This window comes from Dipteris shenzhenensis, chromosome 33 (genome assembly GCF_047967505.1).
Source record: "Dipteris shenzhenensis isolate YYH24624 ecotype China chromosome 33, Dip_SZ_1.0, whole genome shotgun sequence".
Lineage (NCBI taxonomy): Eukaryota > Viridiplantae > Streptophyta > Polypodiopsida > Gleicheniales > Dipteridaceae > Dipteris > Dipteris shenzhenensis.
The window spans coordinates 24,080,735-24,105,857 of record NC_141628.1 but is presented as its reverse complement, the minus strand read 5'-3'; the positions used below and the strand labels follow the sequence as shown (position 1 = coordinate 24,105,857).

At 44.9% G+C, this 25,123-nt stretch overlaps 1 protein-coding gene and 1 pseudogene across 3 annotated transcripts in view; one reads left to right on the top strand and one right to left on the bottom strand.

Annotated features, from left to right (window-relative positions):
- LOC147879854 (uncharacterized) overlaps nucleotides 1-25,123 on the top strand; it is a 214,690-nt gene that overhangs the window by 14,431 nt on the left and 175,136 nt on the right. For all 3 annotated transcript variants that reach the window (XM_087372036.1, XM_087372037.1, XM_087372035.1), the window contains exons 3-5: nucleotides 2,387-2,590; nucleotides 20,413-20,644; nucleotides 20,854-21,044. In XM_087372036.1, coding sequence (XP_087228162.1) covers nucleotides 2,387-2,590; nucleotides 20,413-20,644; nucleotides 20,854-21,044 — 627 coding nt within the window. The remainder of the gene's footprint in view (nucleotides 1-2,386; nucleotides 2,591-20,412; nucleotides 20,645-20,853; nucleotides 21,045-25,123) is intronic.
- On the bottom strand, nucleotides 13,203-13,786 carry LOC147879855 (uncharacterized; annotated as a pseudogene).

The following is a 25,123-nucleotide window of genomic DNA, read 5'->3' as shown; positions in this document are numbered from 1 at the left end:
CAAGTGAATATGGTTGATGTAGTAGTGGTGGGGGAGGGCAACGAACCCCATTTGATTGGTGCAGTATTGGGCGCTGTGACACAGTCACAAAGAAAAGGTGACAAATGTAAGGACGACTCAGGGTCAGCATCGGAGACCTCAGGACCAATTAGTTCGACAAGTGTTCCCCCACCAAGGTCATTCTCCCCCTCCAAGATACATAGTACGACCACCCTTGCTTGCTGTTGATAGTGATTCAGAAATAAACTCGAAGGGCACACATCCATTAAGGTCAACCACTAACTCCGGAAGTGCCTCATCCTTGGTGGATGATCACTCTATGCCTTTGAGGTATTAGGAGGTGGTAAATACTAAAGAGTGTCGCGAGAGATTTTCAAACAAGTTATGAAGATGAAGGAAGCACACCTCAGTTTCCGTCCCGCAAGTCCAGAACTGTGAGGTTTGCAACAGAAGTGACGACCCTCCGACAACACAGGGAGAATGAGGCACAAGTAGGTCCTTCCACTTTTTCCCTAACCGCACTCAACAAAAGAGCGATGGGGGTAAGACCTAGTCCTGCCTAGGCAAAGGGGAAAGGGGTGATGGAAGAGACACCACAGGAGACAATGACTCACAGTTCAGACGTACATCCGCATCGTCGCATAAGCTTCGACCCTCGGTCAGAGGCTAGGAGGATGAGGTTGCACAAGGCTAATACTAGTGTCTAGCACTACTCCTTGTTTGAAGATCTTATGAGTTTCAAACCCAACATCACTCTACGGCAACTTTGTGTGTTGTCCCCCCAAATCAAGAGGGAGACCATTACATTTCTCAACTGCCTCCCAGGAGGTTGACATAAGGGATCTACTCCGAGTGAGCCTACACCAGAGACATTACCGGCTCAGCATGGGTCTACACCAGACCACTTCTCCGCCTACGCTGTCATCACTTGTGAATAGAGTCCCAAGCTCATCGTGGAGATTCATGGAGTAGAGCTGAAGGACGTCTTCCTTGATGGTGGGGCGGTCACTCGTGAACAGAGTCCCAAGCTCACCATGGAGATTCATGGAGTAGAGCTGAAGGACATCTTCCTTGATGGTGGGGCGGTCGTGAACATTATGCCGAAAGGTACACTCCAAAAACTGGGGTTGAAGTTGACAAGTGATGTTCACTTTCAAGTACGCATGGCTGATCAACGCAGAGTAAAACCAATGGGCGTAGTCAAAGGTGTTCACATGAAGATTGGTGGATTAACTTTTCTCTTCAATTTTGTTGTCCTTGATATGACCGAAAATGAACAAACTTACCCTCTACTTCTTGGTAGGCCATGGTTGCAGTCCACCAAGGCTATTCAGGATTGGTCAACTGATGAAGTTCGGTTGCCCCTGGGATCCACATCCCTCGAAATAGATATGGTCACAGGACAAGCAAGGCACATACCAATAGTGGCTGCTCCTGTCTGCTCCTGCTCTGGCTGAATGTTGGATGTGAAATGAGGCCCAGGGCCTCTCCTTTTTAAGGGCTCAAGGCCCCCTTGAACCAACCGACCAGCCAGCCCGCCCTCAATGGGCCGACTGGCTGGTCTGTAGCAGCCCTAACCAACTGACCAGTTGGTTGGCTGGTTGGCTGCCTATCCAGCCCTATTTAGGGCCATTTGCTGGTCCTTTGTTCCATGCAGGGCCCAGCCCCTTAGGACTGCTTACCCTGCCACCTGCCAGCCCTGCTTGCAGGCCATAGACCTGCTCATATACCTTGCCAAGGACCCCATCATGCAAGCGCCTCTTCTTTTGGATCACCACGCAATCATGCTCCTCATCAGATCCTTTCTGCCAGGGCAGATCCAAGACATCCTGTCCCCGCCATCTCCCTTTCACAAAGGTGTCTTCTGACGCAGCCATGCTGATGTCTCCAGTTAATTCACTCTTTGTTGTCTGACTAGCACCCACATGGCAGCCAGGATGCTGCCCGTTTGGCACTCCCTCAAACCCTAGGTTCACCCCCCCCATGCTCTCCTCATATGGGGGCTTACAAATGGGGAGGTGACCTTTCCAACAGAAGTCACTTTTGATGAGCTGATGTTGTCATCACAAAGATAAGCATGCACATCAGCCTAGCTAAATGATGAATCGGTTGCCTAAAGAAGCTACGTGACAAACTATTCTAGCTTGTTAGGTTGCCAAGCTCATGCTTGGTTGATAAAGTCACCTATCATGTAGGCATCTAGTTGACCACAGGAACTAATTACTGACATAACAAACACATGATATGACAAACATAATGTCTACTAATATAACAAACATATAGCTTGAATTTAAGATTGATTTTAAGCACAATTGGAGCCCATTTCAAAGGAGGGAAGATAGGATACTTGTCAATAGCAACTGACTATAACTGTATGCATATGCAGGTGTCACTTTTACTAAGCAAGGATGCATTATCTCATGGGGATCTTGATGGAGCTTTGGCGTTATTACATCAAATTCCTGTTGAAAGTAAATTCTATGTAGAAGCAAAAGAAGCAATGGCCGATATCTTCCTGAATTTGAAGCATGATAAAGCTCGTTTCATAGACTGCTACTTAGAGCTGTCAATTACTTTTGGCAGTACTGAGGTAAGAAACAGAGACCGGTGTGACTTTTACTATTTTCTATTGTCATGAAAATGGAATGTAATTTTTAAAAGAGCTATCAATAGTTAAATGTGCCACGCTGGAAGACACCTTAGCTGCAGATCATATTGGCAAAGAGACATGAATGGGCAAAAGATAGAATAGGGAATCAAGGTCAAGCATTCCATGTCATGACAATGCTTTCAAATACAATCCATGGCCAATTCTTGAAGGGCCATCATATATGGGGCACCTTGTTCACCTCTAGCACCCCATAAGAATTCTTCGTAACGCTAAACTCCTATATGCTGATCCCAAACTATTTATTTTACTAGTCAATGCTAGATGGGCAAGTGTGAGGGAACACTCACATGTGCATGCAATTACAATGACAATAAGCAGACTCCCCTACCCTAATAGCAGAGCACCATATATGAGAGTCTCGTACAGCTAGGTGCGGGAGGATTCTTCGAGGACAGAGTAGGACCTTCTAGGCTCCTGCAGTATGAGACAGAGCACAACATGGAGGAGTTTGCATCTATGTTGCGGAGCCTTGGACCCATGCCATACAGGATTGGGGCATCCTTGTGCTGTATAGCACTTTGGGTTACAGTGATGATTGCTGAGGTCACAGTAGGACTTTTATGCCCCTCATTCTTGAAGCTAGACCAGTTCTATGTGGATGAGTGGACATGCAGCAAAGGAGCGATGACTAGCATTGTCCCAAGTACTACCTTTTCCGATCATTCTCCCACATAGATCAGTCTTTTTGGAGCAGTAGAGGGGAGCCTTCAGCTATCAGATTCCCGACTTCTTGTCTCTCTCAGTGAGTTGATCGTTGAGATCTAGAGATTGAGACCCTTTAGAGGGGATCCAGAGCTCAGGACCTAGACCACTGCTTATAGGAGATCAGTTTACTTCTTTGCCATGAGGCTGCGACTAGTAGTGGGGCACTTATGGACAAATAGAGGGTCTCTCGTGCGAACTTGGTAGCTCTATAGAGATTGGAGGAGTCTCTTTATCTCTCTCTCTCTGTCTCCTCTCATCCATACACGAAGCTCTCTCTCTCTCTCTCTCTCTCTCTCTCTCTCTCTCTCTCTGTGTGTGTTTGTGTGTGTGTGTATATTCTGCTTGTGCACACATGGGTGCACATCCTTTTTTAAAAATAATTTTACATTTGTAAATCCCCCCACACGCACACACCAGCCCACCTCGACAAGCTTATGTGAGATTCGAGCATTTTAGATAACATCATTACTTTTGGAGAGGTCACAACGTTGGCGCGGTTCTGCTAGAGGGATTTATTGGTCTTGCTTCTTGGTTTTGAGAAGGCTTAAGATAGGGTGGATTGGGAGTTTCTTGAGGGAACTATGGACAGTATGGCTGTCCAAAATAGTGGATAGTAGGGGTATCACCACTCTACTCCTCGATACATGGCCAAATCTTAGTCAGAGGAGCCCAAGGGGACAAATTTTTATTTAGCAAGATCAGTGAGACAAGGATGTCCCTTGGCCTCTCTACTTTTTCTATTTATTACAGAGGCTACGAGTAGTTTTCTAAGAAAAAGAGGCACGGGTATTCGTGGCATTAGGATGCCCATTCCCGCTTTGGAGGAGCTTTGGATGTAGATTTTGCATATGATATGGCAATGTATCTTGATGGAGGGGTAGGCAACTTTAGGGAATTTGTTTGAGCCATGGAGCGTTTTGCCTTGCTTTGGGAGCTCTTATTAAACTGGCACAAGATCTAGGGATTTGGGTCAGTGATACACCACAGATTGGAGACCGCACGGAGATTTTACTTGGATACCTGCAATATGATACTTGGGATGTCATGTAGGGTTGGACATCACATTGGAGCAGCAGTTCACACCACTAATTCTGAGCATTTGGAGAAAAGTCTTGCATTGAACCTCGGCCAAGCTATCCTTGGCAGATGGAGTAGTGGTTGCCAACAAGGTTTTTGCTGCTACTATGTGGTACATAACCTCTTGTTGGACCTTTTGTAGATCTTGCATTGGCCAGGTGAAGCGACTCATCAGGAACTTCATCTGTTGAGGAGGGGATGGCTGCCCGGCTAAGGCAAAGGTGGCTTGGGATTGAAGCAACCCCTAACCAGGTCTGGTAAGCCCCAGATCCTGGTAAGGTACAACTTCAAGCCAAAATCCTATCAAACCACCCGCATACAATCCATAAGGGTTGGATCTAGCAGCTCACCTCCTAGTCATAGGCTCAGTACGGCAAGCCACCCCTGAGGTACAGGCCTAGACCAGAGGCCTAGTATTACAGCCGTTTATTACGAAACAGCACTGAGAGTGGAAAAACAGCAATATCTTCACGCCTCTACGACGGAATTACATGCTCCAAAGGCTCTCCCTCACTCCCTCTCTCTGAACAAACACTAGGGCCCAGGACAAATTGTCGGGCTGGACCCCCCCGAAGGTCTTTATTACTTTCAGAAATTCCGTTACAGAAGTTCAGCATGAGCTGTCACGTAAGTCTCTCCTAAAACGTGAAAAGAACTCTCTTTCTTACAAGAGCTTCAAGCCCCATTCAAATTGGCAACATGCCACTTGTCTAAAATCTAGACTAACTCTTATTACAAGCCACTTAGGGCCATTCTGGAGTCTTCAAAGCTCTCGGTCACACGAACCGCTTCCTAGGTGCTTGTCAGGCTCCCATTTCGCTTAGGAAAAATAATCCTTCCTAGTACCTGCAACAATTAATTAAAGCGCACCACCATGGTACCCATTAATTGTTAGCGCTTTGCATGCAAATAACACACTGTGGACTAATCCTAGTCACGGTGGGCGTCCCCACTGAACACATGTGCACATCTAAACAAATATATATATATAAATATATATATATATATATATATATATATTTTTTTTTTTTCTCTGGTTGACCGAAGTCAACACTCTTGATTATAATTAAAGAGCTTTGACCAAGGGTCAAGGCGCCTTAATTATAGCCAAGTCTCTCCAACCGAGGTTGGCACATCTTGGTTAACCGAGATTAACCCCTCTTGGCGCGTGCCAAGTCTTGTTGACCGAAGTCAACATTCTCTGACCGCAATCAGGTTTACTTGACTGGGGTCAAGTATCTTTGACCGTAGTCAATCCTTTGACCATTAAAATGACTCTTTGACCGTAATTAACACATATAAAACTCTTTAATTAAGATCAAATAAATGGTCAACTGTACTTTGACTTAGGATATTTACATTGTGGTGACATCCCCTCGGCTTCTATTCAGTTGACCTCAACTGAAAAGCTTCCTTGTAAACATCCAAAAGGTGTGGATGATCGGATAACATGTCTTCGTCCATCCACTTGGCATCTAGTGCCGTATAATTCTTGAATTTTACAAGATACCTGTAAAATTCCTTACCCTGAGGGTCTTTACGTACAGTATGGTACACAATTTGCTCTGGCTGAAGGACTTCCTCCAGCTCATCCACTTCTGGTGGATCCTCTGATACTGGTTCTGTAGGCTCTGGTCCTTGAAATTTCTTTAGAAGACTCGCATGGAATGCATTGTGAATCCTCCAATGCTCTGGCAATGCTAATCTGTATGCAACCTCATTTATTGTTTTTGTAACCCTGAAAGGGCCATAGTATCTGGGAGATAACTTTGCATACACTTTCTGTTTGCCTTTAAACTTGCGGAGCCTAGCTTTTTCAAACTTTAAAAGTACCCAGTCCCCTTCCTTGAGATCCAACTGTCTCCTATGTTTATCTGCAGCCCTTTTATGTTTCTCTTGAGACCTTTCAATTGCTGTCCGGACTTGGCTATAAGCTGTCTGGAGGTCTCTCACAAACTGATCAGCTGCAAATATTTCATCCTTAGTCCTCAATATAGGTGGCAAAATCACCTTCCCATATATGACTTCAAAAGGGGCTTTCCCTGTAGAGCTATGTACTGTATTATTGTAAGCAAACTCTACTAACGGTAGGTACTTTTCCCAGTCTGAACTTTGGTCACCCACGTAGCATTTCAGCATATCCAAAATGGTAGAATTTGCTACTTCACTTTGACCATCTGTCTGGGGATGGAAAGAAGAAGAAAAATTCAGATTCGTCCCCATGTTATCAAATAAAGCTCTCCAGAATAGACTGGTCATTCTGGGATCTCGATCACTAACAATGGACTTAGGCATACCATGATGTTTAAAGATCTGTGCCATAAACAGCTTAGCCATATGATCTGCCTTTATGGTTTTGCGAACCGGAAGGAAATGAGCTTGCTTGCTGAATCTGTCTATGATAGTCCAAATCCCATCATTCCCTGACTTAGATCTTGGCAAATCAAAAATAAAGTCCATTGTAATACTTTCCCATGGTGCCTGAGGCACGGGAAGAGGCATAAGTAGGCCAGGTGCCTTCTGTCTATCATACTTCATTTTCTGACACGTAAGGCATTCAGTAACAAACTGATGTATATCTTTGCGCATTCCTGGCCAAAAGAAATACCTCTCTAGTGCTAGAGTTGTTGCTGTAATTCCTCTATGTCCAGCATAGGGAGGTGCATGGCATTCTCCCAAAATCTTTTTCCTCATCTCCTGGGTGATGCATAGGCAATCATCTTTCATTAAATACCCATCTTTCAGGGAATAGTGACTGGTAGATTGTCCTTCTTGCATTTGCTGTAAAATTTCACCAAAATCAGAATTATGAGCATATTGTTCCCTCATGCCTTCCAAGTCCTGATGATAAGCAATAGTTACATTATTGACCTGGGGTCTTCGGGACAAGGCATCTGCCACTCTGTTCCGAATTCTTGGAGTATGGACAATCTGAAAATGATACATTGACAGCATGTTGGCCCATTTCATATGCTTCTCTGAAAGCTTGGTCTGAGTCAAAAAGTATTTCAGACTTTGGTGATCTGTTTTAACAGTAAAATCTGCACCCAAAAGGTAATGTTTCCAGGTATGGATAGCATGAATTACAGCCAATAACTCTTTCTCATAGATTCCTAAATATCTTTCCGCATCCCGAAGTCGCCTGCTTTCATAAGCTACTACATGACCATTCTGATGCAATGCAGCGCCAACACATTCTCCACAAGCATCACAATCCACATCAAAAGACTGATACAGATCCGGAACTACCAGAATAGGCTCTGTAGTCAACTTTTCCTTGAGTGTATTGAATGCTTTCTTCTGTGATAATCCCCAGGTGAAGGCTGCATTTTTCTTAGTAAGGTCATGTAATGGAGCTGCGATATCAGCAAAATGTCTGATAAATCTTCTGTAGTAAGAACACAAGCCTAAAAAGCTTCGAACTTCATGCACAGTTTTCAGCTCTGGCCATTCTTGAATGGCACGGATCTTCGCTGGATCCATTTGTATCCCATTCTTGGATATTATATGCCCCAGATAATGGATTTCTTCCAAGAAGAACTCACTTTTCTTGCTGTTTGCATAGAGCTGATGATTTCTCAGCTCTTGAAACACTATAGCAAGATGTTTTCTGTGCTCTTCCTCTGTCTGGGAAAAAACTAAGATATCGTCAAAGAAAGTACCCGTAAAATGCCTGTACTTCCGGAAGATGCGATCCATCATTCTGTTGAATGTGGCTGGAGCATTTGTCAATCCAAAAGGCATCACTAAGTATTCATACAACCCGAATGTTGTGCGGAATGCTGTCTTATGCACATCCTGAGGCTGTATCCTCACTTGGTGGTAGCCACTCTTCAAGTCTATCCTGCTGAAAACTGAAGCTCCATTTAACTGATCGAGGACATCATCAATACGCGGAATAGGGAATCTATTCTTGATGGTCATTTTGTTCAGTGCGCGATAATCAACACACATACGGAATGAACCATCTTTCTTCTGTACTAACAGTACAGGGGAACAAAAAGGAGACGAGCTGGGCTGAATCAAGCCTTTGGACAGCAAGTCCTGTACTTGAGCCATAATCTCCTCTCTCTGAGTCGCACTGACTCTATAAGGGGGTCTGTTTGGTGGCTCACTACCAGGCATTAACTCTATCTGATGATCTTCTGGTCTCTCTGGGGGTAACTCCCCTGGCAAAACATCAGAAAAGCAATCTTTAAAGTTTACCAAAAACTGAAACTTGTCTTTGTCTGCATCATTCATTTCAGCATGCATATCATTCTCTTTTTCTTTTACAAAAACCATGTACGCAGAAATTGCAGACTTTATTGCTTTACCGCAAGAAACATCAGATACAATGGGGATAGTGTCCCCTTTATTCCTGGCAATTACACGCTGATTTTTCCCCCTATGTACAAATTCCAGCGTTCTTTCAGGAAGAGTCAACTTCACTGCCTTGCGGTGAAACCAAGGCATCCCCAAAACTACATCATAATGTTTCAGTGGAGAAATGAAGAAGTCTTCCTGATCCACATAACTCTGAACATGTAGACGGAGCTTCCCTATCAAGGGAGTAACTGGCACAGGCTTCCCACAAAACATTTGATCGGCATCCAAAGCCCTGCCTAACTCTTCCATCTTTATTCCCAGCCTCAAGGCTAGGTCCTCTGATATGAAATTATCAGTAGCCCCTGGATCAAATAAAATTAGCGCTTGCTGGTCTCTAACTTTGCCCCATGATAGCAGCAATTCTCGTTCTTCTGGGTTCAAAGCATGACCCAGTATATCAGGAATACCCCCCGCCATTGGCTTTTGCGGTCCTCGTGGCTTCTCTGCCTCTTTTCCCTTCGATGAGGAAGGCTTTTCTGGGCACTGGGCAGCCACATGCCCCTCTTTACCGCACCTGAAGCATTTCCCATCTCTACGGAATTCCGCTATCTGTTCAGGGGTAAAAATAGATTTGCCCTTATAGGTCTTTGAGAACTGAGTACCCCTCGGCTTCTGAGGCTGAAACCCTTTCTTTTCAGCCTTAGGGGACTCTTTCTTTTCTGATTTTATAAAATCAGATTTCTTTTTATCAGCACGTCCTACATGCAAGGATGGCACTGTAGATGGATCTTGTAGCGGCACAAGACTCGCTACTGAGGCTGAATGCATAAGATCTTGAATATTCTTTGCCCCCAAAGCATTCACTACTGCCTGAATTCTTGGAGTGAGACCTGCTCTGAACTTCCTCATCTGGGTACCTTTGGAGATCTTTTTGAACGGTGCAACCTGCAAATAAGCATCCCAGAACTTTTGGTTGTACCCATCCACTGTATCTCCTGCATCCATGTGCAAGCTGTCCCAGTCTTGAAGAACATGGTCTCTAAACTGTTTAGGCATAAACTGCTGGTAGAAGGCTTTCTTGAAGCCCTTCCACTTTCTTGGGGCTGATCCATCTGTGGTCAGTGCACTCCACCATGCACTAGCCGTTGCTGTTAAATGTAAGCTGACCATTCTTAATTTGGAGGATTCTGAAAATTTCTCTGTACCAAATGCAGCATCAAACTGTCTGATAAACTGCAATGCTTTGTCTGTATGACCATACTGTCCATTGTAGGTCATAAATTTGACAGATTTTCCTCCCTCTTTAAATTCCTTGGTCGCTTTGGAAGGCTTTCTCTTCCCAGACTTCTCGTGTTTCCTTCTTTTCCTGGATGGTCTATCTGATGAGGAAGAAGAAGACACAGAAGTCGAACTTGAGGTAGACCGGTGATGGACTAGGAGATCGGTGACGATGCCTCGATCTCTTTTTACTATGGGACCGTCTCCTATGAGATCTATGAGATCTCTCTCTCTCAGACTGTACACGAGAGTGTGCCTCTGGCATTGGCACGTCATATACTGGATCAGGCATAGCTTCTGCTGGAAACAAATGCTGAGCCCTGGGATCCCTTTTAAGATTTTCCAACTCTTGTATACGAGTGCGTACCATTTGTTCAAATTCTTGTTGAGTTTGTGGCACATTCCTCTGTCTTGGATGCACATCCCTATCTTGAGAATCCCACTGGATAGGTGATTGATCCATATTCTGAGATCTGCAGATTTTTCTCACACTGTGCAAGTAACTAATGCACACTACCTTTGCTTTTCCAACAGAAAAGGTACCTCAACAAGAGGTGTTTTGCATTCACAATCTATGCCAGTACGGGCTGTCAGTTCAAGGCATGTACCCACACAGTTGTCAAAGCATCATCAACTATGTTGCCCTTTTCTGGCTGCTGCAGATGGCTTCAAAAGGCATCTGTTTTTCCCTCTTTTTTTTTTACTGCTCAAAGGCATGCATTCTCCTTTTTCTGCAAATCTCTGTTTTCTCTGCTTTTCACTGGTTTTCTGCTACTTTTCTGACAGTAAAAACCTGACAGGCAGGTGAAAATTAATAGCCAAAACTGTCTCTGCAACTGTCTTTTTTTTTTTTTGTTGAAAACAGTAACCAGATGAGTAACTACTGGTACTCTAACCGACTGTCTGGTTCTGGTCTGGTTAGTCTGCAACTAGACTAACTGGACTGGTTACACCAACCAAACTGGTCTGGTTAGGCCAGCTTAACTGGACCAAAGTTGAACTAACTGGACACTGGTTCATTTAACCAGAGTTAACTGACTGCAGTTGACTTAACCAGGGTTTCACTAACCACGGGTCAACCAACCAGGGTTTAACTGTACCAGGGTTAACTTAACCACTGGTCTGCCAGGCTGGCTGCCACGTGTCAGTGCCATGTCAGCATCTGAGCTGTCTGCCACTTGTACTGCGCCACGTCAGCGCCACGTGTCCTGTGCCACGTGTCACTGCCACGTCATCTGGTGCACTGTGTACCTGCTGGCTGCCACGTCAGCATCACGTCAGCGCCACGTGTCAGATCTGCCACGTCATCTTTCTGCAGCTTTAGGAAACGGGATCTCCTTGACGGGCGACGGCGAGGTCGGAGTACAGCGTTGGCGACTCGCATAATTAAGGCTGTGGCTCTGAACTTTGACGAAGGCTGCTCAACGGAATAGATTGCGAAACTGCAATTCAGCGCAGGCGCCTATCAAGCATAGCCTTGAGCATCGATCGACGATGCAAAACCTTCACGCCTCTTTTCGCAACCCACGCTACAGCGCCTTCGTCACCTGCGAAAATCTCCACGGCCAAACCTTGGACAGCCTACGCGTCAAACTGTCTGTCGTGGAAGCGCTCCGTGAGCATTCAACTCTCAGAGCCCTTGCGGTGCTTTAAGCTGGAAGACCTCTCCGTCGTTTTACCCGTGCACCCTTATCAGGCTGGCTTGCTTTTAATAAAAACATTTCGTCAATCGTCCGCAGGCCTACCAGCTAGCTCCTTTGCTAGAATCGTCACAGCCTTGAGAGGCTATGAACCTACGCTCTGATACCAATATTACAGCCGTATATTACGAAACAGCACTGAGAGTGGAAAAACAGCAATATCTTCACGCCTCTACGACGGAATTACATGCTCCAAAGGCTCTCCCTCACTCCCTCTCTCTGAACAAACACTAGGGCCCAGGACAAATTGTCGGGCTGGACCCCCCCGAAGGTCTTTATTACTTTCAGAAATTCCGTTACAGAAGTTCAGCATGAGCTGTCACGTAAGTCTCTCCTAAAACGTGAAAAGAACTCTCTTTCTTACAAGAGCTTCAAGCCCCATTCAAATTGGCAACATGCCACTTGTCTAAAATCTAGACTAACTCTTATTACAAGCCACTTAGGGCCATTCTGGAGTCTTCAAAGCTCTCGGTCACACGAACCGCTTCCTAGGTGCTTGTCAGGCTCCCATTTCGCTTAGGAAAAATAATCCTTCCTAGTACCTGCAACAATTAATTAAAGCGCACCACCATGGTACCCATTAATTGTTAGCACTTTGCATGCAAATAACACACTGTGGACTAATCCTAGTCACGGTGGGCGTCCCCACTGAACACATGTGCACATCTAAACAAATATATATATATAAATAAATAAATAAATATATATATATATTTTCTCTGGTTGACCGAAGTCAACACTCTTGATTATAATTAAAGAGCTTTGACCAAGGGTCAAGGCGCCTTAATTATAGCCAAGTCTCTCCAACCGAGGTTGGCACATCTTGGTTAACCGAGATTAACCCCTCTTGGCGCGTGCCAAGTCTTGTTGACCGAAGTCAACATTCTCTGACCGCAATCAGGTTTACTTGACTGGGGTCAAGTATCTTTGACCGTAGTCAATCCTTTGACCATTAAAATGACTCTTTGACCGTAATTAACACATATAAAACTCTTTAATTAAGATCAAATAAATGGTCAACTGTACTTTGACTTAGGATATTTACATTGTGGTGACACCTAGACCATCGCAGAGAGCCAACCAGCCTCGAAGTTGAGACGTGCGTCCAATACCACATGTCCTTTCTCTAGTTGTTGCTCTCAGGCCAGCAGATCTATGTTCAGAGGAGCGCACTCCTCCGACCCTTGATAATGAGCCCTGGTCTATACTTTTAGACCGGGGCCCGACTATCTTTTGCTGTGAGCCTATACTTTAGCCTGCATGCGTTCAGTAACTTTTACTTTACTTTGTGGCTATCCTTTGCTAAGTATAGCTCAGCCACGCCTTGCCTTTAGCAGGAGCTCTATCCACATGATCTAGACCTCACCTTTGCTAGCTCCGGTCTCAACCCTAGGTTATTCCTAACCTCGGGTTAGACCACTTTCTAACCTTAGATCTATTCCTAGATCCCAGGTTAGTCAAGCCTAGGCTTTGATAAGCCTAAGGTTGCTGTGCACATACACTAGATTCTTTGCCATTTTATGAGCAAGCCGATTACGTTTCAGTGAATGGATGAACCCATAGGTGGACCAATTTCGCTCTGCTGCAGAGGAGCTTGATACTTGTGAGAGGAGCCTGATTGCCAACTTTTGCAATTGAGGGGTATCCGAACCATAGTTCTCCCACCCTCTCTATCTGCAGAAGCAGAGGGCTCACCAAATGCACCCACTTGGCCAAGATACATTGACAATTGATCCTTCATCAAAGCCCTCTCTGCAGCCTCCTTTCCCACTTCACCTAGAGTCTGTCTCCAACCTCTCATCACTTCAGCATCTTGTTGTGGATTCTTACCAAACCATTTTGGATTGAGAAGAAAGGCGGTGGCATGGAGAGGAGAATAAAACATATCCCATCTCACTTCTGCAATTTCTCTTATTTCTTCATACATTGTGTCTCCATTGCTTTCTCCGGCTGGGACCTCTTTTATATTCTCAAACATTTGATCAATACCTTCATAGATCACACCAAGACATGCATCATCCTTGTCCACCAATCGTAACATGCACATGATAGGCCGGTACACCCTCACATACTTCTCCGCTTCATCCCAAAACATCATTGTGACCTCTCCAATCATCCCAATCTTGGGGCTGACAACCATCTGCTTCAAGCCTGCCTTTACTCTTACCAAGCGGTGGAGCATAATGAAGTTTTGATGCGAAAGCTCCCTCCTTTGCCAAAGCTGCCCCTTTCTGCAACATACTTCCAAAGTTGCTCAGGATCTTGTGCAGACCATGGCATCTTGGCACTTGAAAAACACCTATCTGGTAAACGCCTTCTTCGCCTCTTACCCTGGCTAGCAGCTTCAAGCCGTTGGTACAACAGGCAATACCACTCAGGGGTGCTGGCTCCTACAGAGACCTTAGGCTACAAAACCTGCCCTCCCTTGCAACACACGATGAGGATCCAGGTGGCCTACCGACTGCGCATTCATCGAGGAGGAATGGGCATCGATCCCCATGCAGCAGTGCTCCAAAACGACCAGATCTCAATTCATTCATAACTTGCCGAGACAGGTCAAGGTCTGTGTGTTTTGCAACAACAAACATTCATGTTTAGGACAGTCACAATTTCAACTACTGGGCTGGTTTAGGATAGTCACAAGCTTATGCACTTGCAGTTGAGTGCCCTTTGACGGATGACATCATCAAGGGAGAGAGCAGAAGCGAGCTTGAGCAGGTAGGTGCACTGAGAAAATATCACTTCTCTTGGCACACAATGCATACACAAGCACTGCAGATTATCGTCATTGGTGCCATCGTTCATGGATAGGGAGGAAAGAAAGGAATGAAAGGGCAAAAAGAAGAATTATATATATATATATATATATACAGAGAGAGAGAGAGAGAGAGAGAGAGAGAGAGAGAGAGAGAGAGAGAGAGAGAGAGAGAAAAGAAAGAAAGAAAGAAATTTTATTAGAGTCTTTGGAAGACCGATAGGTCTATGAGACTGAAAGAAAACCTGATACAAATCACAATAAAAGTAGAGCTACTAAAACGACCATCATCACCCGTGCTAAATCCTAAGTCTGATCATACATAATCAAATACATCTGGGTATGACAATGAAAAGAAAAAAGACTGGAAAGAAAGAAAGAAAGAAAGAAAGAAATTTTATTAAAGGTCCACGGAAGGCCATACATGGCCTATGGGACACAAAATCATCCGAAAGGAAAATACATCATCAACGATGCGCCAACTAGGTGGAGAGAGAGAGAGAGAGAGAGACAGAGACAGAGACAGAGACAGAGAGAAGAGTCTGGCATTCTAAGAGACAGGGTGCTCTAGGGAGATAAAGACCTGCACCTGAACAACTACAGAATCATTAAGACTTAACAAACATTGAACAAAATAGAAGCCCGCGTCACTAATAGCAATCATTACAAGCACATTGAAATTCTGATGAAACCTTATAGTGGCTTGACCATGGAATGTAGAATAGCATCGCTTGTCGAATGAAGCAGGGGCATGCAAACTACGAAGCAACTTGCGAACTACAATTGCAACGCCACAAAAGCAAGGGCATGCGAACTTCAAGCAAGCACAGACCAATGCTCAAGTATGATACTTGAGCGGCTTCATATCCGGCGATGGAGTGCAACAGACTACGCAAAGGCGCTTATAAAGATTCCTGCATGCATTCGAATTTGGAATGTCTACACATGCATGCAAACCACCGAAATGTTGGTGGATTGTTCCGTCAGAGCAACATATGGTGGACGATTGTTCATCGCTAGCGTCGACTACAAGCCACCGACCAATCCTTGGTGGAGACCACTAGCTATTTTTTGGTGGACCAGCGTTGCACATAAGAGCTGGCGTTTCCACGTTTCGGAAACGTCCATTTTTAGGAAATGCAAGGAAACGGTGTTTCCCAAAATTTCCTAATGTTTCTTGCAACTTAGAGACAAAGTACAATCCAAGGGTAACTCATACAAGCCACTGTGGGCTGACGCAAAGGACTTGCTAGGGCCGTTGCTAAGTGTTATTCTAAGTAAACTAAAAAACTCAAAGCAAGTACTCAAAATACATAGCCAAGTGCCATGGTGGCTCTTCTGTGAGGTGCAAAGATGTCTCGTATCTGTGTTTGTCGGGTTGTCTCTCATTGTAGCAGGGCACTTGGTCTCCATGATCTCTGTATCCTGTAGGCCATATCAAGAGTGACACCTCGGCTTGGATGGTCCCCTCTGAGTACAGTTGTGATGGGCTGGACCTCCAACCTCTGCATCAGGCGTGGTCTTTGTGTCCTTGGCTCCACTACTCCGCGCCGTCTCTTACCGTTGATCCATGCTATCCACATGTCAAGTATCTCCTCCATTACTCCCCTATATCGTGGGGCTGAATCGAAAGCATATAAATTTGCGACATGTCATTATGCACGATCAACGTGATGCTTCTATCGATTAAATTACTTTAAGGACTTCTGGCAGAGATTTCTAGAAGGACGGTCCCCTCCGCCACTCACTAACACTCAGTTCTGGTTTGATTATGCACGCACACTTTATGACATCCCAAATCAGCCAGTCCCTAACCTCTCACACATGTCTCGTCCCACATCCTGCACCCTCTTCACTAGAGGAGGGGTACAGGATGCCATAATGAAACTTCATAATGGCCGAGCGAAGGATCATGAGGGGCTATGCACTGAGTTCATTGCATATGGGATTAACCTCCTAGCCCCGATCTTAGGAAAGCTTTTTAATGAAGCTGTTTGTTTGGGATTTCCACACTTGGACCATTAACACTATCTCACCCATCCACAAGGCAGGGGATCCCATGAGCCCAGAGAACTACAGGACGATTATGATTGGACATGTCATGTCCAAGATTTATGCATCAGTACTTGACTCCGAGGTTAGCAGACTTGTAGAGTGTCGAGGACTTAGAGCAGCAGGACAGGCCGGATTCCACCAGCGTGATCGTGGAACCATGGACCACATTCTCATGCTCAGATGTATCATCGAGGAGGCGATGTCACGAAAGCAGAGGGTGCAGAGGGTTTATTGTTGCTTTGTGGATTTCCGCAAGGCATTTGACACGGTTCCGAGAGCCCGCCTCATACGGCGCCTACAGGACTTGGGTTATGACTAGGAGATCATTTGGGCTGTCATGGCACTTTACGAGAGAGTTTCAGGCAGAGTTTGGACAGGATCCGGGTGGTAGTTCTTGGACTAATCCTAGTCCCTTGTGGATGTCCCCATAGTGTTATTTAACTAATGCAACACAAAGGAAAATAAAACTTGTCCTAGTTTATTGAAGTCCACTTTTTTTTATCGAAGCCAATCTTAAAGATTTCTCTTTGTTTCTTGGTAGAAGTATGATTTTGTGACAACAAGAGGGGTGCATTGAGTGTCTGTAGAAGTACAGGATCATCTATTATCTCAAAACTTTGGGTGAGGAGCGGAACTCTAGGAACTCCATCTCCTCTAAAGTGATTTTTGTTGTTTGCAAAGGAAGGGGTACTCAGAATTCATGCATTGCCCTACAATAACACATTGGAATGCAACCAAAAGGGTTCTTAAATATGTACACGGTACAGGGATCACATATGCTAAATATTGTAACTTTGAGCTTTATGGGTGTACAGATCAGATTCTGGTGGGGACATAGATGACAAATTTGAAACTTTTGGAAATCATTTCTCATTGGGGTTAGCTTGCTCAATAAGAAACAAGCTAGGTATCTCTCTTTTCTCTAGTACAACTGAGTATGGAGCAACAAATGAAGCCTCTATAGAATACATTTGATTGAGCAAGTTAATGTAACATGCGGTGACTTGCCGTGCAGAAATCAACGAACAAAGAAGGAGAACTCAGACATGAAAGACACGAGGAATCTTCCCAACTATTGTACACTTCTTTATTTATGATGCTGGCATAAGTGCCCTAACTACTTTTTGTACATGAGTGCCGAATCGGCATACAAAATGGATACCCTTTAGAGTATCATGCTGCTGTAAAATGACTACAAAAATGCAATGGAAACCTCAGGCGCCTAGTTCAGCAGGAGTTGTCCCCTGATAAAGTTGATCTAGCTGACTGAGCTCCTTGGGTGGGAGACCCAGAGGAACTAAGTGGACATGATGAAGCTGCTGGATGAGTGAAAGATTCATCTGACTTAACTGTACTGATTGAATCATTGCCTCGGGTGTGAATCCTAAGAGAATAAGCTGCTAAAACTGGATGATCCTCATGGGTAGTAAACCCAAGAGGCTCATCGTCTAGGTGTGGTGACTGAGCTGAGATGGCCCCATGGATGGAAGACCCTTGAGAGCTTGCTTTGGAAATGGTTGCAATAACTTCATGGGTGGAAGACCTTGCAGAATTGCATGTAGCTCTTGTACAAGATGGACTCACACTGGTGGCTGCTGATAGGAAGAGGAACTATGATGAGGCCGTGAGAAACTACTGATGTTGTAAAAGCATCTTCTCTCAGTCCAAAGTCGGCACGATGTCTGGCCCGATGCATGGCCACCTCAAGTTCCTGTTCAGCAGAAGCTGGTAATGGTGGTCCAATGTCATTGCATCCTCCTTTGTCTTCTTTTTGTGCTTGCTCAAAAGCTGTGGCTGCTCAGAAAGTAGCCGATTCTTCTCAAGGAGATGATCCTGCTCCCTGAATGCTTGCATGAGAGCTGCTATGCTGGATTGGTCCATGATGGAAGCTGGTAGACCCGTCAACTGGTGCAACAGTGATTGCGAGAGGGAAAATTTCCCCCTAACTTTCCTGCAACAGTGTAAACCCATATGGGTAAAGACGGGAGCCGGCCCAATGCGCAATGAAGAAAGGGAGGGGGAGGCTAATGGAGTATAGTACTACCACAAGTCTGGGGTAGGGCCAAAATATGGTCCGGGGTAGGGCCAAAATATAAAAGTGCATAATATCCCGAACATCCTCCCTTCTTTGCTGTGACTGAGTCCCATTACTGAGCTTTGCTGCCAGGACTCCCTCCAAACTTCTTTAGATTAGAAGGAACCATGCTGCTCTGATACCAATGTAACATGTGGGGACTTGCTGTGCAGAAATAGATGAATGAAGAAGGAGAACTCAAGAATGAAAGGCACAAGAGATCTTCCTAACTATTGTACACTTCATTATTTATGATGTTGGCATAAATGCCATGACTACTGTCTGTACATGAGTACCTAATTGGCTTACAAAATGGATACCCTTTAGAGTACCATGCTGCTGTCAAATGACTGCAAAACTACAATGCAAACTCCCCTAACTGCTGTGGAAACCTCCTACAGAACTAGCGCCTGATTGAGCATGATATTGGGCTGCTATGGCTGCGCCCATGGCTGCTGGATATGTGGGATCTGCTGCTGGACCTGAACTACTACTTCTGCAGCCTGGAACTCTGGAGGAGAGAGAGCCCAAAACTGGATGCCCCTTGAATGAAAGACATGACCTTCTTTTATAGACTTCTAGGGCAAATCGGCAGCCTTGGTCGGCTGGTTAGTGCTGACGGTTGACCATGGTCGGTTGGTCAATGCCGACTGTCAACCAAGTAGGTCGATCGTCTACCCTGACAAAAAAGTTAACACGTCGACTTTTGGCTGGAAAAGTCAAATCTGTGTTTTTTGACCTGCGTTGTCTTCTGCATAGTCACTGCCACTTGTGCGCTCCTATTGACCTTATCGGATGCCCTTTCTGGTGGCTGTAACTAGTGATGAAAGCTGAGCTTAGTCAGCCAACTTGTCACCATGCACCTGACATAGGGGTGCATGTGATAGTTAATGCATCATCCGTATCATTCTCAAGATGGTGTGGCTACTCCCACTTACTTTGGCAATCATTGCATTGCTGTTGTGAAAAATACAATCTTTCATGCTTGCCTTAAAAAATATTGAAAATCATCATTACATTTGGCATTGTATTGAGGATGGATTCATAGGCCCCATCTATTGTCTGTCTGCGGACAGCGTGGTGGATATCTTCACTAAAGAGAATACAAAGGGGAGCTCAGTGGCAATGTAAGTGGAATGCAGGTTTTTTAGAGAAGGGAGGCAACTGAGAGGGAGAAAGAGGTGGGGAGGAATCCTGGAGAGAGGGGTGAGCAGAAGGGTGTAATGCAGGTGTGGAGGGAGTAAGACCCCAGGGAGGGTTAGAGATCAGCCTGGGTAAGGAGTGGAGAGATTCTGGGGAAAGGGAAAATGTAAATGGGGGAGGCAATAGAGAAACGGTTGGGGAAGAAACATGGCGGCGGGGGGGGGAGTGAACAGCGTTTGTGAGGCAGCAGCACCAGCATGGGAGGAAAAGTGGGCAGGGAGGCCAGCCAGGGAGGGAGGCGAGGAGAGTGCCAAAGAATGCAGCACAATTGAGGAGCATTGGGGGATGGGGGTGGACAAGGAGAATTGAGCACAGGATGGAAGCATGATAGTGAGAAGAGCTGGAGAGGACTGATGAGGGGCAGCGAGGTAGCTAGGACTAGGTCAGAGATGCCTACTATTGTAGTTTTTTCTCGTGATGGTCAAGAAATGTCAGGAAGCAAAGGCATGGAGTTAGATGGGAGTATCAAGCTTTCAATTTATGATGAATTCCAGAGAAAATATTCAATATAGGCAGATTTTTGGTTCTGTTACAAAATGGCCCTAAACTGGAAAATTATGAACAGCAACTTTTTTTTTTGTTGCAGACATTTATGATGCTGGGTGAAGCATGGATAAAACTGGGTGAGCCTGAACATGCAATTAAGGCATACGAGGCTGCTCTTCGAGAAAGACCAACAGATATATTGGTAGCATGGAATTTCGGAAAAGCACTAACTTCAATGAATGCATATGTGAAGGCAATTGAGCACTATGAATCTACACTGAATCATGTTGATGATTGCTTCATTGCAATGCGTATGAAGCGGGATGTGGCAGGTAATAAGCTAATCAGAAGGCTGAACCATGTGTATGTCACAGTTTAAAATGTCATACTTTAGCTAAGTTTTGAGGGACCAGAACGGTCATCACAGGACATTTAGGTAGGAAAACAGAATAAGGAAAAAAGAATACAACAAGGGGACTTATTTAGGTATAGCTTTTAATTTGAAGTTAAAAATCGATCTCTGTCCTTACTTTGGTTTCAGAGCTATACTTGAAACTCAGGAAATATGATCAAGCTGAGAGGGCTCTGCGGAATTTGTTGCTCAGCATGGAGAGGATGAAAGCAAGTAATACTTATGAAAATGAGCAGGAGCTATATACTCTTATGTTCACAAGTTGTCTGCTTCTTTCTAAAGTTCAGCTCCTGCAGGGAGAGCACTTAAATTCTGCAGAGGTAAAACGTATCTCTGCTTTATGAATGTCAGAATTTTATGTGAGAGCTGCAAAAGATGCCTTGTTTCATGAGGACCAAAAATAATTTTGCAAAGGGAGAAAGAATCAGTGTCTCAATTCGTGACATTTCTGCTTTTCCATTAGATATTTAAAATTATGCTTTTAACCAAAACTAAATCATTTTCCACTGTCATAATGGTTCTATCAAGCCAAAATGTATGTCACTGAAATATGTTAACCCATTATCAAGGAATTAAACGCATATTAGGTAAGTCGTTAGGTGACTTAGATAAGAAAAGCGTACCAAATGTTAAGTATTTCAGTTAATTGCAATTTGGAATTAGATTTTACATCCTCAGAAAATTCATTTGAATAGAGTGAACCTTCTGTTTTCAGAGCATCTATTAGAGGATTTGTTTTTAAAAAATTTAAAGGAAGCATTTGGTCTTCCTCTGGTAAGGCTAATTTGCAAGCAAGGTCTCCAATTCTCTTAAGTATTATGAATGGTCCACAATACCTAGGCGACAACTTTGGACATTTACTTGTCTTTAGGGATTTTGAAGATTCGAGCACCTTAAGACAGACTTTCTCGTTTATTTCAAACTCCAACCTTCGACATTAGAAAGGCTCTATCTTGAGCCTTTCTAAAGCTATCTTTAGGTAATTTAAGCATTTGATTCATATCCTCTTTTTCGAGTCCCATTGCAATTGGGGCTCTAGGTTGAGATCCATACATCATCATGAATGAACTAAAACCTGTAGAGCTGAATGCTTGGTACTTTTATATGCAAATTCTAATATGGGCAAATATTGTTTCCAATTAGTTTGCCAATTACTTACATATGCTCGAAACATATCCTCGTATCACCAATGAAACGTAAGCTGTCTAAAAGAGCTCCAAACTTGTTCTCCACGCAGCCTTGGATTCATCCATAAGCTCTAGATCTCGCGTGTTTTCATATGAGGTCTCCACCTCCTTCCAAGATGAGCTCCGTCTCTCGAATCCTCCGCTGAACCCAACACTTGCCAAGGTGCTTCCATATTTGGTGCCATGTGTCCCACAAGGGACCATAGCATAAAAGCCCTCTCATGGGCTGCCCTTTGCACATCTTCTTAATTGCTTAGGCTCGAAGTCCCTACTAATTGCAAGTGCTATTGAGACCTCTGGTTTCAAGCCTCACCGTAACCAAGCTGCATTGTTGTGCGATTATGGCTGACATAACAAGAAGACAGCCAAAAGGGGAAGAGGTTGGAATCCACTGAGATGAGCACCAAGATCAGCAGATGTAAAAGAGAAGCCAGAATGTGGGGAGGAGGGGGGGATGTGCTATGGTAAGAGGAAGATGAGCATGGAGGAGAAGGAAGGTGAATTCATAAGCTGGCCTGAAGATGTGCCCTAGTGTAGTCTCAGTTACAGATGAGGTAATCTTGGATTAGTGAAGCAGAGATTTCAGGATTCCAATTTTTGACATCTTTCTCATAATGCCTTTGTTCTCTGGGCGTACTTCAGAAGAGTATGAGCACCCACCTTAGACAGGGAGACACAAGGTGAGAAGAAGCCACCAAGGGGAAGTGAAAGAAGGATGTCCAGGCAGTAAAGGGCAGCGCTCAGGGTAAGAAAAGGGTTCTAGAGGAGGTGAATAGGGGTCTGCCTCTGGGGGTAGGAGATTGGCAAGAGGGTGTTAAGGGATCCCATGAGTGGGCAAGTCTCTGTCGGCGCTACTCCAGACATAAGGCGATGGGAGTGATGTGACATTCTTGTGCCCGCCAAGTAAGTAATGACATCAATCCCGGATGGGAAGATGCTTGTGGCTCCTACTGTCTTCATAGCCGGATCTCCGAATAGAAGTAGTCCACTACACTCTCTAACAACCCATCATATTGGCACCGATGAAAGGATATTTGAGATTTCCTTGCAATATGGTGAACTCTGGTTCTTGCTAAGGATCTCTTCATATAAATTGCTCTTAGGAGCCTCTCTTTTGCACCCCTAAGCTTGATTTTCAGTAAACTCTAGGTTGCCCAAGTCATCTCTAACAGTCCAAGAGTCTATGTTAGGCAAGAAATTGATAATTTGGCGCCAGAAGGGCCCTCTTTGATGTTTGCAAGTAGGGGCATATACATTCAAGATGCCAATTTTGAGGCTGACTACTATCAAGGCCATCCAAATGGCTTGTTCAACAATGAGCTCTCCCAAATCAAACGTACTAGCTACATTGATTAAGATAGAGACACGTCCGCTTTGACCCACAACAAGGGACCAAATCTTTGAGCCTCTCCTTAGGAAGAGGTCCTACTTCTAAGAACGCCTATTGTAGAAACATCTCTTTAAGAATATGAATTTTTGTTGGGCTCTCTACAAGGGTTTTCTTTAATTTGTGGTGGAGAATCAAGCAATGTGGCAGCTGTCTCGTACTCGTGAAATCCATGCCCAATGGTTCAACTCATTGAGAGGATGAGGGAGTGGTGAAGAAGTCCTTGTGAGAGCTCGAGGTTTGTGTGACAATGTCAAAATGAGAGGACGTTGGCAAGGGTTTGGAGGCTAAGTATTCCAAGTCAGTGCACCCTCACGTAAGTGGCATCAATGGATCCAAGCTCACCTTGTAGGCGAAAAAAGCCATCAAGTCGACCTTTCTTCAAAATCACAAAGTTTATTCAAATTCAATCTTGTTGTCACACCCAATCTATTAGAGAATTGGTTTAGTGATTAGTATGCTCAATTGCTTTGCATATACCAGGATCATGATTAGGAGGCATTTGAGCCCCAACCTACCTTTGGAAGAGTGAGCTAAAAGGTGGCCTTGTTTTTTGTACTTGATCCATAGGGCCTCGCCTTGCTTGCTCAACCAATCTCCCAACATATGATCATTGGTCTTTCATTTGGAGATCAAAATCCATCAAAGTCCACTGCTCTATATCAGTTGCTATGAAATGACATTCCCATAGCAGAAAGGTAGAGCTCCCAATTGCTTAAAAAATTTTGCTTTTCCATGGTTAGATTGTAATCTCTAAGGCAAGGGGGGTAAGCACTTGGAATCTTCAAAGTAATACTAGGGACACAAATGCCAAAACTCTATCATGTACATCGTCTTGGTTGGGGCTAGGGGCTCATATTCTAGAAAAGGGGAGGACATGATAGAGGTCAGAGTCATTGCCAGGTAGAGGGTTCTCTAGGGGTGGGATGCGGTGCACCATGAGGCTAGCATTAAATCTCTTACAATGAAATTCATTTATGTGTAGCAAATCCCACCAACTTCTACTACCAAGCCATTCCTCAAACCGATGCATCCCCTTTCTCTCTATGAACTAGATCATCTCCTTAATCTGTTCGTGCGGTAGAAGATTGGAAGGGGGATGCCAAGGAGGCTGCACAAGGGTTGGCTAAAAGGGGGATTGGTTGGAGAAGCGTGGGAATGCTAGACCTTGGAGGAAAGGCAAGTGGCCAAGGTGATGATAGAAGGATGGGAAGGTGCTAGAGAGGAGGCTGTGGCTAGGGGGATGCTGTGTTGTGTCCACCCCTATAGCCTTCATGGGAATAGAAATCATTTCATGCCACTAGGACATCTCAAGGCATGGAGTCTACCTCTCTTGCTACAGAGATCGAGCTCTTTGTGGACACCTCCCTAGCCTGATCTTGACTTGGGGCAACTATAGACTCCATAGCTAGCCGCTCTCTAGCTCTCCATCTCCTGCGAGCCTAATTGTTGGCATTCATTGTTGCATACTTGCTCTTTTTCTTCTCCTCCAACCTAGTCCAAACCTCGGCTTCCAAACTTGTACGGGGTGGGGCTATGGTCGAGCCCCCCCTTCAGCCCGTTCGCGTCGTGCCCCCCCTTCAGCCCTGGTCGCGCCCTGCTGGTCGAGCTCCCCTTGCCCTTCAGGTCGCCCCTTCAGGCTGCCTTCTAGGCCGCCAGTAGCTGTTGTCTGCCCCTCCCTTGCGCTTCAGGCTGGGCTGCTTCAGGGCCCTCTCCGGGGCTGTTCTGCTCGTGTTCCGGGGAGCTGAGTTCCTGGGCTGCTTCCAGGCATTGGCGGAGCTTTCTGCTTCAGCGTTGAGCGGCCTGTTCCACGCAGGCTGAAGTT